Source organism: Pyxicephalus adspersus, chromosome 5, assembly GCF_032062135.1.
Source record: "Pyxicephalus adspersus chromosome 5, UCB_Pads_2.0, whole genome shotgun sequence".
Lineage (NCBI taxonomy): Eukaryota > Metazoa > Chordata > Amphibia > Anura > Pyxicephalidae > Pyxicephalus > Pyxicephalus adspersus.
The window spans coordinates 37,279,601-37,294,728 of NC_092862.1; the positions used below are offsets into that span (position 1 = coordinate 37,279,601).

General features: G+C 39.9%; 2 protein-coding genes across 4 annotated transcripts in view; one reads left to right on the forward strand and one right to left on the reverse strand.

The window, feature by feature from the left end:
- Positions 1–2,146: 2,146 nt before the first annotated feature.
- CHCHD7 (coiled-coil-helix-coiled-coil-helix domain containing 7) lies at positions 2,147–11,429 on the reverse strand. Its single transcript, XM_072411175.1, has 4 exons — positions 11,282–11,429; positions 8,090–8,135; positions 7,861–7,959; positions 2,147–2,369 (listed from the first exon to the last, which is right to left on the reverse strand). Exons 2-4 carry the CDS (start codon positions 8,129–8,131, stop codon positions 2,265–2,267), a joined length of 246 nt encoding a protein of 81 aa, XP_072267276.1. The 5' UTR covers positions 8,132–8,135; positions 11,282–11,429; the 3' UTR covers positions 2,147–2,264.
- Positions 11,430–11,818: 389 nt separating this feature from the next.
- Positions 11,819–15,128, forward strand: part of PLAG1 (PLAG1 zinc finger) — a 37,036-nt gene continuing 33,726 nt past the window's right edge. For all 3 annotated transcript variants that reach the window (XM_072411178.1, XM_072411180.1, XM_072411179.1), the window contains exon 1: positions 11,819–11,951. The gene's annotated coding sequence lies outside the window, so the exon portion shown is untranslated. The remainder of the gene's footprint in view (positions 11,952–15,128) is intronic.

A 15,128-nucleotide genomic window follows, 5' to 3' on the forward strand; every position in this document is an offset into this window, starting at 1 on the left:
AGCAATCATGTGGACCCAGGATAGTCTGCCCCTTCCTTCAATACTCATTATAGATCTGAGAAATTAAGAAACTGTCCTGATATATGCTCAAAACACTCTACTGTTGCTCTGCTCTTGGGTAATCCTGAATTCATTCAGTAGTTCCGCTGGTGGCAAAATAAGGGTTTTTTCAGGTTGGGGCTGACCTCATCTTCGATAGCTCTATCTTAGCTCCTAACCATCCAATAAAATAAAAAAAAATGCCCCCTCAAAAAACTATAGCCACTCTGAACTACAATCCTTTATCCGATCCACGATGGCCCAGGGTCCCCCCACACACCAGGCCTCCATTCCAGAGATCATGCACTTCCTTAGCAGACTCCAAAGGTCAAATCTCTGTCCTTTATGTGGCCTTGTTGGCCCCCTCCTCCAAACTCCCCTAAAGGAAAGTCTGGGAGTGGGATATACACAAATTCTGGGAGCTGGAGGAGTGGTTCAATGTGGCATGTATGTATGTAAGATCTCACCTAAGATCAGACTGGTTGAGCAGAACAACAGGTATGTTGCAGTGGTACCTAGTGCCAACAAGGGTAGCTTGGGCCTTTGGACCAATGCTTACGGGGGGAGGCAGAGACGTGGGCAGCATGGAGCATATCTGGTGATCATGCCCAGTGGCACAGGCATATTGGATGAGAGTCTTCCAGCTTATCTCCTTACTGCTCCAAGTCCAGAAAACACCCTGCTAAGTAAACTGGAAGTATCCCTACGAAAATACCCAAAAAAGTTATGCTACTATATGCTGTTGGCTGCCAGAATTCCATTAGCCAAAGCTTAACAACCAAACACATGATCAGTGACAAACTTATATACACTCTCAAGGACACGCCCCATGCATTTGTATTCACCTGGAATCCGTTGATTGACCATTGTGCATCATCTCTAGCACCTCCTCGACGTGAAACTTTTTCCCTCATCCCATTTTCTTTCCTTTTAGCCCCCTTGGTTCAATGTATGTTCCCCTACTATACAGGTATTCTGTATCTTAATAGCATTGTATTACACTACTATTTGTACTTTTTTAAGCTGTACCTGGTTTGATGTACTGACTTCTTTTAAAAAAAATATTGAAATAGAAGAAATAGGCATATTTACCATTTTCAGGAGCACAAGTGCATTTTGAATATATGGCAGGGTAGCACACAGATTATAATTTGTTATATCTGTTATGCATATTACCACAATGGAAGTGTGAATAGGTCATGAAAGATGCACATTTACTATTTCACCTGTGATGATCCATTGGTGATGTATCGCCTTAGGTCAAAATTTGCCATCTACTGTTCATATGTAGAAATGCATTTGGCAAGTAATGCACAAACCAAGTTCTGGTCCTTCAGCACAAATATTAGGTGGTGCACAAATGTATTTAAGGTAGACCTAACATCAGATATATTTATTTACTGATAACATATGTATGCTAAGTAATATGTAAGTATAACCATCTTTGCCAGTTAACCATTTCCTAACCATCAGTGCCATGTTTGTCCAGGCAAATGCTAGGGTTAGGATCGACTTGCTGTACTGCAATTTTAGCTTAGAGATGACACAATTATGTAAACCTTCTTGCCTGTGCTGTTTTTGTCTTGTGTTCACTAGTGTCTGACACAGATCACCCTCCTACAAACTTTCAACTTTCTTCAAAGTCACAATTCAGGCAGACATTTGTACATGGTGGAGGCACATTTCAAGCTGTCTATACTGTTCAGGTAGATAAAATCTAAAATAGAACCACAGAAAACAAAACAAATATATATGGGCCATAGGAATGTAAAGTTAGTGTGCACTCCAGGTTTGTCTGTGAAACACACACACACACACCATTTCAGCAATATATGGGCCCACATAAACCTTTATATTCTCCTCGCTGTCACCATCTTCTTCCTTCTGCTTTTCCTAGATGGGATCTTCAGCAACCTTTATTGGTAGGGCTGACATAATTCCCACGCATGAGTTCATTCAGTCTTGGCAAGAGCAAGGGATACAGAGATTGCAGGGTACACTGGCAACAACACTGTGCTGCACACATAGCTTGCATGTTTGACAGTTCCACAGAGTAATCAGCCAATGCTGTTCATGAAAAACAACTTAAATAAATTGAAAACCCAAGCAAGCTTCACTGGCTTTAATATACAAAATGTACAATCTTCTGACTGAATAAAAGTGAAACTGGAGAATTAAAAATAACAAAACAAAAACAGTCTAAAACTGAAAGCAGAGTTTTGCTCTCAATATGGCATAGACCTAAATGATGCCAATATCTGTTTTCTTTCTTCAGCTGTTGGCATGGCAGGACTCACACCATCTCTTCTTCTACTCAACATGATATTGTGCTAGAAAAAAACATTTTTGTTTAATTCACACATTTCAACATTTCTGTAACAGCTCAGAGAAATAAAATGTGTAATAAGTTTGCAATATACACAGGTAACTCAGGTTAACAAAGTAACACAGGTAACAAGGTTAAAATTGCAAGAAACAAGGAATTTCCACTATGACTACACAATCACCTGCAGGTTGGTAAGAAATGACCTACAACTTTTTACTTTCTTTATTGATGAACAAAATTAAAAACATTAAAGGGTAAATATGATCCATGCATCCAGGTTTATGAAAACATATCCACTCTAACATGCATTATTTAGTTCTACACTGGTTTTTGCACTTCACATCCAAAATCTTCTGATGACAAGAAGTCTAGAATGTGTGGCAGATATGAACCTACAATGTCCAACAACAATTATTATTAAATACTAGTTTTATTTTTAAACTTTTTTTAAAGCATTAAGTTAATATGCAGTGCTGTAAATAAATTGTGGCCCAATCTAAGTTTCTTTCATAGTCTACCTCTGCACCTATTAGCCCAATCCATCAATATGGTTATTCGCTATTCTAAGAACAATGGAAAATTTAAAACATGTATCTCTCCGACTCCTGTGGATGACTAAAACCAATGGGTATTAGTAGTTTAAGAAATGCTATAATTACTTGGAATGATCCACACAAATTTTACAGCATATTAAATAACAAGCTTTGAGGATTTGATATTCTTATGGCTTTGGTATATGTATGCAGTATATAATTAACATATACTGTTCCTACTTTATTTCCTAATTTGAGAATACCTGATAACATATTTGCTTGTGTTTTCTGAATTTTAAATGACCCAACACAAAACACTTTCCAAAAGTCTAATCAGCCCAAGATTTCCCAGCACAGAACCGGGTCCTGGCAACTGGATTGGAGGATTTCTAAATGTAATAAATTGAGCAATGGTACTCAGCAGAACTAGTCTGGGGTGAATTTGCTTCAGGGTTTTGTGTTGTAAACAAAAATCTTTAACATAATCCTTTGCCAACCAATATTATGGGGTTTATATACCGTATTTTACGCCGTATAAGACGCTCCGGAATATAAGACGCACCCAATTTTAAAGGAGGAAAATCTAGAAAAAAAAGATTCTGAAAGATTATTCCCCTTCTGATCACTCATGTGCCATTCAAATTCCCTTTCTGGTCACTCTGTGCCTTTCAAATTCCCTTTCTGATCACTCTGTCATTCAAAATTCCCTTTCTGATCACTCTGTCATTCAAATCCCCCTTCTGATCACTCTGTCATTCTAATCCCCCTTCTGATCACTCTGTCATTCAAATCCCCCTTCTGATCACTCTGTGCTCTTTTTCCACTGTACGGCAGTTAGGACAGGGAACAGCAGGTGGCGCTGTGCCGGCTTCTTTCACTTTGCTTTACAGACAGGAGAAGACACGATGCTGGCAGAGAAGAGACAGACGCTGCATGCAGCCAGAGACACACACAGGATCGGGTATCGGGTGAGTATATTATTTTTATTATTTTATAACACATTTGTCGTATAGGACGCACTAACTTTTCCCCCTCAGTTTTGGGGAAGAAAAAGTGTGTCTTATACGGCAAAAAATACGGTAATTATTATTGGGTGTGACTGGGCATTTTCCACCATTTTTATATAAAGACGAGCATCTCACTGCTGCTCTTTAGTGAAAGGCCAAAGATCCCAAAATGTTTCCCACTGTGTTGTATAATCAATATGGCTATAAAAGAATATATAACATTCATTTAATGTTCACTTAATATTTCTTACCTGAATCAGTAGGTTTTGCAGATATAAATAGGTTAGCAAAATTACTTCCCCTGCAACTTTGCAAGTTGAAGTGTTTAAAAAGTACCCCTGGAGTACTAATGCCTCATAGATACCATTATAGTCATCGGGCCAAACTTTGGAATCCCTGCTGAATATTCATAACTGTAGAATGCAAAGATACCTCCATTGATCATACTAGCTAGTAGTAAAACAATTATCCTGCCTGAAATTTAAAGTAATCATCTTGCAACATGCTTCGGTCTACTAAGCAGTTTTCAGCAAAACACTCTTAGGTGTCTATTTATAAAGCAGTGAATCTGACATTCCCTGGTGGGGAAGAAATTACAGACAATGAAACACATAGACCTTGCCCAACAGAAGAATTCATCGCTCAAATGATGCACAAATTAAAATTTGCAAAAGTAGAACTACGGGCCATATTTTTCTGTAGTGCTTTGACTGGTCACTGGAACAGAGAATGAGGGGAAAAAATATCTCTGATATGCAGGAAAAAAAAAAAAAAAAACACACACAAATGCCTATTTAGAAAATGTGCTATAAACCTTGAAAAGTACAATGAAAACAGAATAATTGCTATACTGCCTAAACATTTTGTAACGTACGTTAATGTTTGTACATTAATTTTTGTAATGTTAATTTCAAAATGTAAATCTGGAGTTTCAAAGCATGTGGTAAGATTCAAAATATTTCATTATTGAATGTAATTTATTGCTACCAAACATTGAAACCATTCAATATCAGAAGGTACATTGCTTCCAGCTGATCTGCTCTTCTATTTAAAGATTTTTTTTATATTGCTTGGGAGAGATACCTAAGGTCAGCAATGACTACACTGAAATTCTATACTTAGTCAAAACAATCCAGAGCTAATCATATTGAAAGTAGTCACAACAATGAAGGTCCTGGGGACGACCCAGCTCTAATCTACAAAAAGAGTTTTAGGATCATACGTGCAGAAATCACCAAACTGTGTGACACAATTGAAAAATACCTTCAGCTACAGTTCACCAATAAAAATCCCAAACTGCTTATACCTTCACCCACATGTATGCTCCACTGAACATTCTAAGTAAACACAGTGTATACTTGGGTTGGTGGTGTATTACCTGTATACTTGACTTGGGTTTCAATAAATGAGCACATCAGTCAGTCTTCAACTTATATGAAGTTTAAAACCAGTTACAAAAATTACATTCAAATTTAAAAAACTATTGCACACCACTTGTAGACCAGAACAACTTCCACTATGGACCTGTTCATTTGATCTTCGGCTGTACTTTAGATATAGTAATATAGATGTACTGTTTTATTTTTTTCCAGGGACCAACTATGTTTGTTTTATTGTAATCTACAGACAAAAAGGATAAAAATGTGTTTTCTTTTTATTTAGATTAGTGCTTCACTGCATATAAAAGTATAAATATTATTGTATATTTTTCCTGATAAAAATTATTATAATTATTATTAAATCAACTAAACCTAAGCAGGCCTTTAAATTCTTTTTGTGAAACTAAAAAGTGAAACTAAAATGGATAAGTTGTGTAAAAAACTAAGTACCATCCATGATTTTAATAGCTTGTAGAAGCACCTTTAGCAGCAAAAACTGGAAGTAATGTTTTCTGGGTGACTTTCACTTGGCACAGAGCCAACTGTGCATTATGGCCAAACATCTCTATCTTGGTCTTGGATGTCCAAAGGACATTACTCCAAAAGTCTTGTGATTTGTTCAGTAACTTTTGCAAACCTAAGCCATGCTGCCTTGTTCTTTTTTGAGAGAAGAGGCTTTCACCTGCAACCCTTCTAAACGAGCCATACTTGTTCAATCGTTTTTCCCCCAATTGGACTGTCATGGATAAACTTATTACACCAACTATGGCCTGTAAAGTCTAAGATATAGCTTGGGCTTTCTTTTGAAAATTTTCCAAGCATTGCATGGCCTGGGGTGACCTTGGGGGTACATTTGCTGGGATGTCCAACTGGCTGCTACTTACTAAGTGGTAAGCGTGTACTAAATTTTTTTTTTTTTTTAAACACACTGCTTGGGCATATTGACTCGTCTTTGAGGTTATATTAACCTAATATTAGGATCAGCCGGGGGCCACTTATTTTATTTTGTCCTGAAATGCAAAAACTTACAATATATTTCTTAACCGCAAAATATCATTGTAAAGTTGTTTTTGTAAGGTCTCTAACAATGGGGGCTTGACTGTCACTAATGTAGATGACAATTCATGCAATTTCTCTTGTTGATATCTGCATGGTACAATACCTGACTGGCATTAGTAATAGCCTATTGGTAGAATGGGAACATGTAGCATCTTTGTAGCAGTCACATGTGGCCCCCCTCTTCCCCTCTGCAGTCTATTAGCACTCAGTGTGGTCCCCCAATCTGTTACCAGCCAGGTTTCAGGTTTACTGTGGGGGAGGACTGGAAAGCTGAGATCTATTTAAAGGCCACTGTAACGCCGAAAAACACATTTGGGGTACTGGAAAACAGGAGCACAAAATAGCTGGCAATGTAAGGCTGCAACATTGTATAGAGCGCACTAGAAAGCCAAAGCAAACTATGGTGAAAACTAGAAACTGGAAGCCTGGAAAAGCCACCATACTAATGGAGCAACTGGGAATCTGGAACACTATGTTTGCAGCATGTAGCCCTGCCTATTTTTGACCTAACTCACCCCCTCGGTATCCTAAAAAGGCTACTTGGTTGTCCCTACCTTCCAGTTCCCAAATTACAACTGTCTTCCATGTAGAATTAGGGCAAGATGCTGGTGCTTTTCAGAAGTTATGTACAGCACCCTGTTGTTCCATCCCAACAGCCATGATCTGCTTGCATTGCAAAAAGAAGGCCAACAACCCAGTGGGACTAATGAGTAATAAAGTCTAATTATAAAGTATGTTCTAAAAACAGAAATGATTTAAAAAATGTCATTAGTGTGTTGAAGTAGAGTGAAATTGTGAAAGAGGAGGAAGAGGGGAAAGAAAGGAAAAATTATTGCAGGTTAAAGGGGACATGTAGGCACAAAGACAGAAGCATATGTAGGTCCGAGGACTGTAGGCACTGTGTTGGGAGAAGTTATGTGCTATAGTACAGAACGGAATGCCATCTACAGGGATAATGGAGAGTGCAGGTTGTGGGATAAGATGGGGGTTGTGAAGTAGCTGAGATGCATGTAGGCACAAGTGATATAGGCACAGAAAGCAGTGGTAGGGTAAGGTTAGGAGTAGATGTTAAAAGGGTAAGGGTGGGAATAGGTGTGGTGGTCAGAGACCATGAGGGTTAGCTGTGGTCATAAGAAAGGCATAGTGTTCAGATTTTGGGGGGGGGGGGGGGGCATGCTGACCTCCTATGCCTTTCTACTTACAGAAAGCAATGTGTGGCTGGATAACCTGGCCTGTCCTCTCATATCTTAGCCCCTGAGCCCGGATCATTACTTTTCTACCTACTCTTCCAGTCAACAGTTTTACAGTGCAGGTCCTTGACAGGACCCCAGTAGCAGCACATCCTTCAGCTGCCTCTCCACCTTGTTGCCTGTGTACCAGTTTGCAGTCTCTATAAAGCTTAGCTTTTGTGTCCATGGGGCTGTAATGCTTACACACAACATACATATTCCTTTGTTCAGACTCAATAACACACAGCCAATACATATTTAACTATATTTTAGTTATCTTCTACTTACCCAAAACTTTCTGCACTCTTTGTATTTCGCAAAGTAACGAGAACACATTTCTTTTTGGTAGTTATTGACATTCAAGCAATTTCTGGAGGCATCACTTTCCTTGAAAACAAATAATATTTTCATTTTCCCTATTTACTTTGCAAACACCAAAAAAAATGTGTTCTTCTGTGCAGTTTTGTCAAACCTGAATATGAAAATGATGCTTTTAGGTTATAAGCTTTCGACTTACCTCCATGCATGGATTGGTATCAACATTTCTAAATGCAGACATACCTCTGAAAAACAAAAAATTAAATCATTTTTCTATACACCATTTCATGTAGGCAGCAATCACCATTTTTAAGATTCACCCAGTCGGTGTAAATTCCTCCTAACTTGATATAGAAATTAACCTAAAGAACATACCAGATTTTAGATACAAGCCTACTAGAACAAGTGCTATACTTTTAGTTGTATAATATAGTAACCACTGACAATATGAAAATCTAAACCAATCACAAGCAATACTTCCTAACTGCCAGATTAGGAAAAAAATGTAATTTAAGTTCTGATCAAAAGTATGTAAGTTACACACAAGTATGTACAAAATACATTCTGCACTTTAATACCAAATTGTGTTGTTCTATTAAAATAGATAATGAGAATTTGCCATTTTTATCACTTTTATTTAAATCTGTCCTTGATATCTTTAACATGGGTCAAAATTACACTAAATATACACTAAATAGTTTCAAATATAGTAGGGAAGGAAGAGAATCTCCGTTAGGTTTTTACTATTGTATGTTGAAAAGCGTTCCACTAGCCTTCTATCTTGGTGACAAGCAATGAAGCAATGAAAATCTCAGTGACACAGGGGGAAGAAAACAATCACTGACAGCTTTTTACTGTTCACTATTAAAGATTTTCCAATGTTAACTTGGAAGGTGTCCACTCAAAACATGGCTTTTATCACTTCCTGTCTTTCTGACCCCTATCACCAAAACAAGAATTGAGGGCATATTTCCTTAATAGTAAAAGACATCAAAAAAAAAAAAAGAAGATACAAAGAGACATAACTATTCCACATTTGTTTCAAAACAAGAATTTTGAGTAATGTTGGCTTTCAAAAAGAATAAAAAAAAAAAAAAAAACTAAAAGCATTCATCTTACAAGATACAGACCCTTTACCTCAGTAGTTGACAACCTTTTTTTGGAATTAAGGACCACTAAACTCACGGGCTTTGGACCGTGCATGCGCGGGTATAGATGTGTGGCACTCAAAGGGGAGGAAACTTCCCCCATAGTGACATCATGATTCCAGAACCCACCCCCTCTCCCATCGCAGGTCTGAGCCCAGAGACACAACCCACCCACCGCTTTGAGCCTGCAATGTCTCCGGGAGACATGGTCCGCCGCACTGGCCAGAGCCGCAGACCACAAAATTGGCTCAGTTGGCAACTGATGCTTATATGTTGATATTTCTGTGAATCTCGCATGCAGGGAATTTAACCTTGGCTACCAGATGTGGCACAATTATTTGTTACAATGTCATTGCTCAATATGGTTTTAGTCATAACTGTACTTACACATACAAATATGGTTATCTACCCAACCACCCCCATTCTCAAACTGCATCAAAACTCCAAACTGGGCCCCCAGATGGCCAAGGATCAGAGGACAACTAGGCTGAAAGGACCCATCTCTGTGCCCAAACATTTTAGATGTGGCCTAATTATGTTTTATTAAAAGAATTTTCTGCATCTGACATATTTCAGAGAGGGTGTTAGATGCCCAGTCATCTGCCATAGAATGGGGTTCAATAAGCAACCCTCACACCCCAATCATACTGCACACATCACCTAAAGCTGGGTCTACACGGATGTTTTTAAAAACACATGTAAACATTCCTATTGGGTTTATTTGCACTTTTATTAGCATTTTAAAGCTTGCCTTTAAAATGCTGGAAAATGCCAATGCCAAGTTTTCCCCGTGTTCCTAACTACTTTGCATATTAAGTCCTCAAAAACGCGGGAAAACATCCTATTGAAATCAATGGAAGTGTTTACCCGTGTTTTGGGGTGTTTTCCACCTTTAACGCAGTTTTAATTTTTTAAAACGTTGCAAGCAAGGTTTAAGATACAGCTCATAAACGTGCCCCACGGAAACGTCCTGGTGTAGATTAACTCGTTGTAATGCATGGGGATTCCAAACATGGGCTTTAAGAGCCTCAGGTTAAACGCTGGGGAAACAGTCCGTGTAGACTAAAGCTGCGTACACACGTGCAATTTTTGTCGTTGGAATGCATGATGCATGAACGGTGCTGTACATACAGATTCCGCCAGGACGGATCCACGGACGATGAACGACGCCGACTGTACACACGCCAGATTCTCGCCCGACATCTGGCTGATGCCGATTATCGGGCGAGAAAAATCTGACGTGTTTACGCAGCTTTAGCCTAAAGTATGTTGAATGCAGAAGATTCTTTACTTGCCATTGCTCTTCAACACAGCGCAAACAAAAGTCACTAGGGAAAGAAATATTTTTCATGGTATTCTGCAGGGTGGCTTCAAAAGCAAAATAAAAGTGGTAAATGCCCGGCTGTCTATGGCTTCAATACTGCGAGTCACTGACCTATAACAAATGCAGGAAAGGAGAGTTAGATTTACAACACGATCAACGTTTTATAACATTCAGTGACTCGGGTTGTACTGAAGCCACTGGCTCTGCAGCGTGGCCAGGAAACTAGCATTTTATAGAAATCAGCAGCAAGGAGCTCCATACTTCCTCATGATGGTTTCCTCTAGGTAACAATCAGACCTGTCTATCGTATGTGGAGGCTCATCATTAAACAAATAAGCTGTCAATGCACCAGATCGGGTGAAAAAATGCTCCATTTTTCCTGACACCGCACACAACACATGGCAGTGCATTACTGTGTGTTGTGGTGCATTGAAAGGCATGGGAGTCAGGGGTGACATTGACAATGAACGGCCCCACAACACATGGACCCGAGGTCTGACATGGCCCCACTAAGGTGATGGGATCCATTGCTATACACATCATGCTGAGTGAATGGTTCACTACTTCCTGATTCACTGACATAAAAATAAGGCAACCTTTGCTGCATGCAAGCTCTGGAGAACTCAGGAAACCAACTATGACTGGCGGGCAATTGGCATTTTATAACGAAGGCGGCCTCTGTTAATGATTTTGCTAGAAGTTTCCTAGGAAATGGTGAATTAGAAGATTGGGACCCACCAAGCCCTGACCTTGTCCTGAACCCCCAATGAATGAGCAGGCCGTGTGTGGAGCCTGACAGAGGCTGCAGGACATGACACAGCGGGTGACAATGACAGGCGTGTGTGTGTGTGTGTGTCACGTCCTTGTGAGGTGACCGGGTGTGCTGACTGTGGAGGAGCCGTGCAGAGTCCGCACTCACCTCCCCGCTGGGAAACCCCAAGAAGCCCGGCCGAGCGGGCGGGAGACACTGACAAGGAGGCCCGAATAGCAAGCGGGGTGACAGTACCTCTGACCAGGAAGGTGACAACAACACCCTCTAACAAGTCGGACAACTCCAATTCGAAATACGTCAACTTCTAGCCTCGCTCCCCTTTAAGTAGTGCCACATACTAACCTGCTGGATAAACCCAGCCTTTACTACATTGACAGGTCACCTTGCCAATCCCCCTCAGCTTTGTCCTGAGTGTCAACTTCGTCATCCAATCAAGCCACGTCCCTCCCCTAGCCTTTCTCCGCCTGGGCACCGCCTCACAACAGCGAACCAAAAAAGACTGACGCGTCCGCTAGCCAATCGCCGTTCGGCCCGGTGACAGCACCATCAAAGCCATTGGCTAGAGCGCCTCAGACCGCGGGCACAGTGGAGGAGCTTAAAAGAAGAAGGGGGCGGAGTTTTGGGTGGGCGCGTCTCCCGGGGCAAGTGTGGCTGCACCGCAGCGCATACACTACAATGGCTGCTGGAGAGAGGGGAAAGCAAACAATTTCCAGGCCCGCAGCGTCCAGGCAAAAATATGGGAAAAAAATTATTAAAAAATCGGAAAGGCATCTAAACCCCGAAAATCGACCGTAGGAAGGATGTTAAGGCTCCCGCGGTGAGTTTGCAGGGGGTTTGGACTGGCGCAGTCACCTCTGAAGCATAAAAAATCAGGGTTATTTAAATTATGGGAAAGGGGGGGACGAGAAAAGGAGGAGGAGGGGGGGAAGGAGAGAGAGCAGGGAAAAAAAAGTTCTAGCACTTCACCCCCTCCTCTCCTCCTGTGCAAGGACTTTATTGGGAGAAAATCAGGGGGTTCAAGGGGACAAAGTTTAGGGTGAAAAGTGCTAGTTTGGGTGAAATAAATGTAATGATCTTTTCTGATCAGACTGCAATGTCTCATTTGTTGTTTAATTCTTGTTGAATGTCTGTCCAATTTTTTGGGGGGTGGGGGTGTCAGGAACCCCAACACGAGTTTGGGAAAGTTAAATAAAAGAAAAAAAGTCAAGTGTGAAAGTTGTGAGCTTTTCTTTCAGTTAATATTGTGACAGGAGCAGAGGCTGCAGAGGGGGAGAGAGAGGAGGGGAAGACATTAAAGCACAGACAGACCGTGCTTTAAAAAATAAGAAGAAAAAATCATTAAAAATTCTTCTGATCACCCCAAAGTCTCCTAACTCCATGGGGGGACAGCCTGGGGACTCTCCATTCACCCTGCACTGCTTTGATCCTCAATTCATGGCTCCTTGCAGAATTTCCATGCTCTTCTTTCAGGGTAGGTTAAGTCAGGGTTGCAGGGACGTAGCTGGGCACCCCCCCCCCCTTCTTCCACCCGCTAAGATGGGGTGTCCGTACCGATCGTTATGTGAACCCCCAAAATAAGGCGCATGTCTGATCTGAGCCTGGATCGGGCACAGGGGGGATCGAGGACGGGTTACTGGGACAGCTTGTTGTCAGTATCATAAACAACCAAAATGGAGGGAGAATAGAGGCATAACTAAATAAAAAAATCCCTAAAAATTACTAAAAAATCCCAGCTTTGCCCATCAGTCCCGTTCTTTTTCTCTTCCACAAGTTCCCATCTTTTCCAACTTGCCTCCTTAACCATTGAGTCACCAGAGGCATCTAATTATTTTTTATAAATATATTCTTTTTTTTTATTTCTCCACGTTGAATAGTTTGTAGAAGTTGCAGATCTAGACTGTAGAGAATGGGGCTGTGACATTGGTGATGCTTAGTAAATCCCAGGGAAGTCTGCCGGTTTTGATGTATATGTGTGTTACTTTTTTTTTTTTTAATTAAAAAAAAAAAAAAGAAAAGAAATCTGGATGTAAAACCTGGGCTTTGCCTGTTGGCAAGAACTCTGTGTGCAGGCAATTAATGAATGTGTTTTGAAGTGGTTTTGGAGGTGATGTAAACTATCTTCCTTGTCACTTTTTTACATGCTAAAAAAAAAAACTTATCTTTGCAAAGCAAGCTCTTGCCTCCCCCCACCCCCTGCTGCTGCTGTGAAACACTCAGCCATTGCATTGCTCTTCTAAAAGCTGCAAGCCTGTGTTCTTGATAGTGCAGAGGGCTGAGCTGATGTGTGCTGCTTAACTGATCATCATCAATGCTTTTCTTAGGAGTTCTTTTTTTATTTTTACACTTTCTACAGTTCACCTGCTAGGAGAGAGCCACCAGTTCCTGTAGTTGCTTCCTTCCCCTTTGGTATAGAGCACCATTACTATTGCATTGTATGCATGGGAAGGAGATGGAGCTGCTGCTGATGTTGGGTTCCACGTGGGGTTGGGGGCATAGAAGAGATGGACATCATGCTTCTTCTGTCTTTTTAAACCATCTCCTGCACTGATGTCCTTCTGTTCACTTGCAGCAGTCACAGACCTCTTCATGGTTAGGAAAAGTCTCCTGTGAACATTTATTTAGTAACTTGCAGTATAAACTAATTTTGTACAATTTCATGATAATTGTGCCCATTACTGAAAATGAGTCCTGTGCCCAGACAATACAACTTTGCTGCTCTGTGTGTTATATTACTAATGCTTTGTGGATTACCATGTCAGTTTATTTTCTGGCATTGTTAGTGTCCTAATCAAACTGTTGGTGAGGTCTGTGTTGGGCTCCATATTTTTGTGAACATGCAAAGTAAGCATTTGAAACTGGTCAGATATGCAAGTGATAATATTTCAAAGTAAAAATGTTGAAATATGACTGTAGCTCTAAGACCCATGTCTAATGATCATTCTTAAGCAACATTATCCTGGTGACTTTAGCACCAGTAGCAGAAAGCTGGCTGTTAGTTTCATGTACACACTTCCTAGGGGATCACCTTATTCTGAAACAATTCATGCATGCAGAGGGTTACCTGCAAAAGGTAACATATATCTTAATAGTGTATAACTATAATGAGCTTAAATTGGGTGATGCAGTATTTGATTGGTAAATCTATCATCATTACAAGCACATTCTTTAGTAAATCTGTGGATGTTCAGTAGAAAACATCATTTTAATGTTTATTTTAATAAACTATGACTTTGAAATTATTGGACAGGCTAAGTATATATTAGGTTAGGTAAGGATTTAAACAAGTAATTAAAATGCTCCTTTTATGCTGCAAAAACTGTAGTTACCCTTGGACCTTTAGAAGGGCAATTGTGAGGTTTTAAAAAGTCTCTCCTCCTTATGCTGTATCAAGTTCTGTTCCCTGATCCTCATGTTTCTGCCATGCTGCATTGCTGTGCTTATACATCCCCAGTGAGCACATAGGATGTGTTGATTGTTACAATGCAAATGATCAGTACTTCTCTAAGTTGTTGTTCACAATTTGGCATCTGATTACATGGTTATAAAGAATTTCTTTACAGAGTTGGTGTTTATGATCTTACTCTGATGTTTTGTAATATCTGATGATTCTAGACATGGTGCATTGCTGTACTTTACTCCTTAGTGATCACATAGGATGTGTTTGATTTTAACAATGCAAGTGATCAGTACTTCTGTAAATTGTTAATCAAAGTATGCCATCCTATTACATATTTATAAATAATTTATTTAGTTATTTGAAATGTTTATGATCTTACTTATGTTTTGTAATATCTGATGATTCTAGACATGGTGCATTTCTGTGTCTTACCAGTAAGCATTTTGTTACAGTACAAGTAAACAATAGTTTTTCAAAATATGGCATTTTATTCCATATTTATAAATAAATTACACATTTACAATGTTTCTGTTTATCTGCTGTTTTGTAATATATGATGATTCTAGACCTGGTATATTGCTTTGTTTTACCTAATCA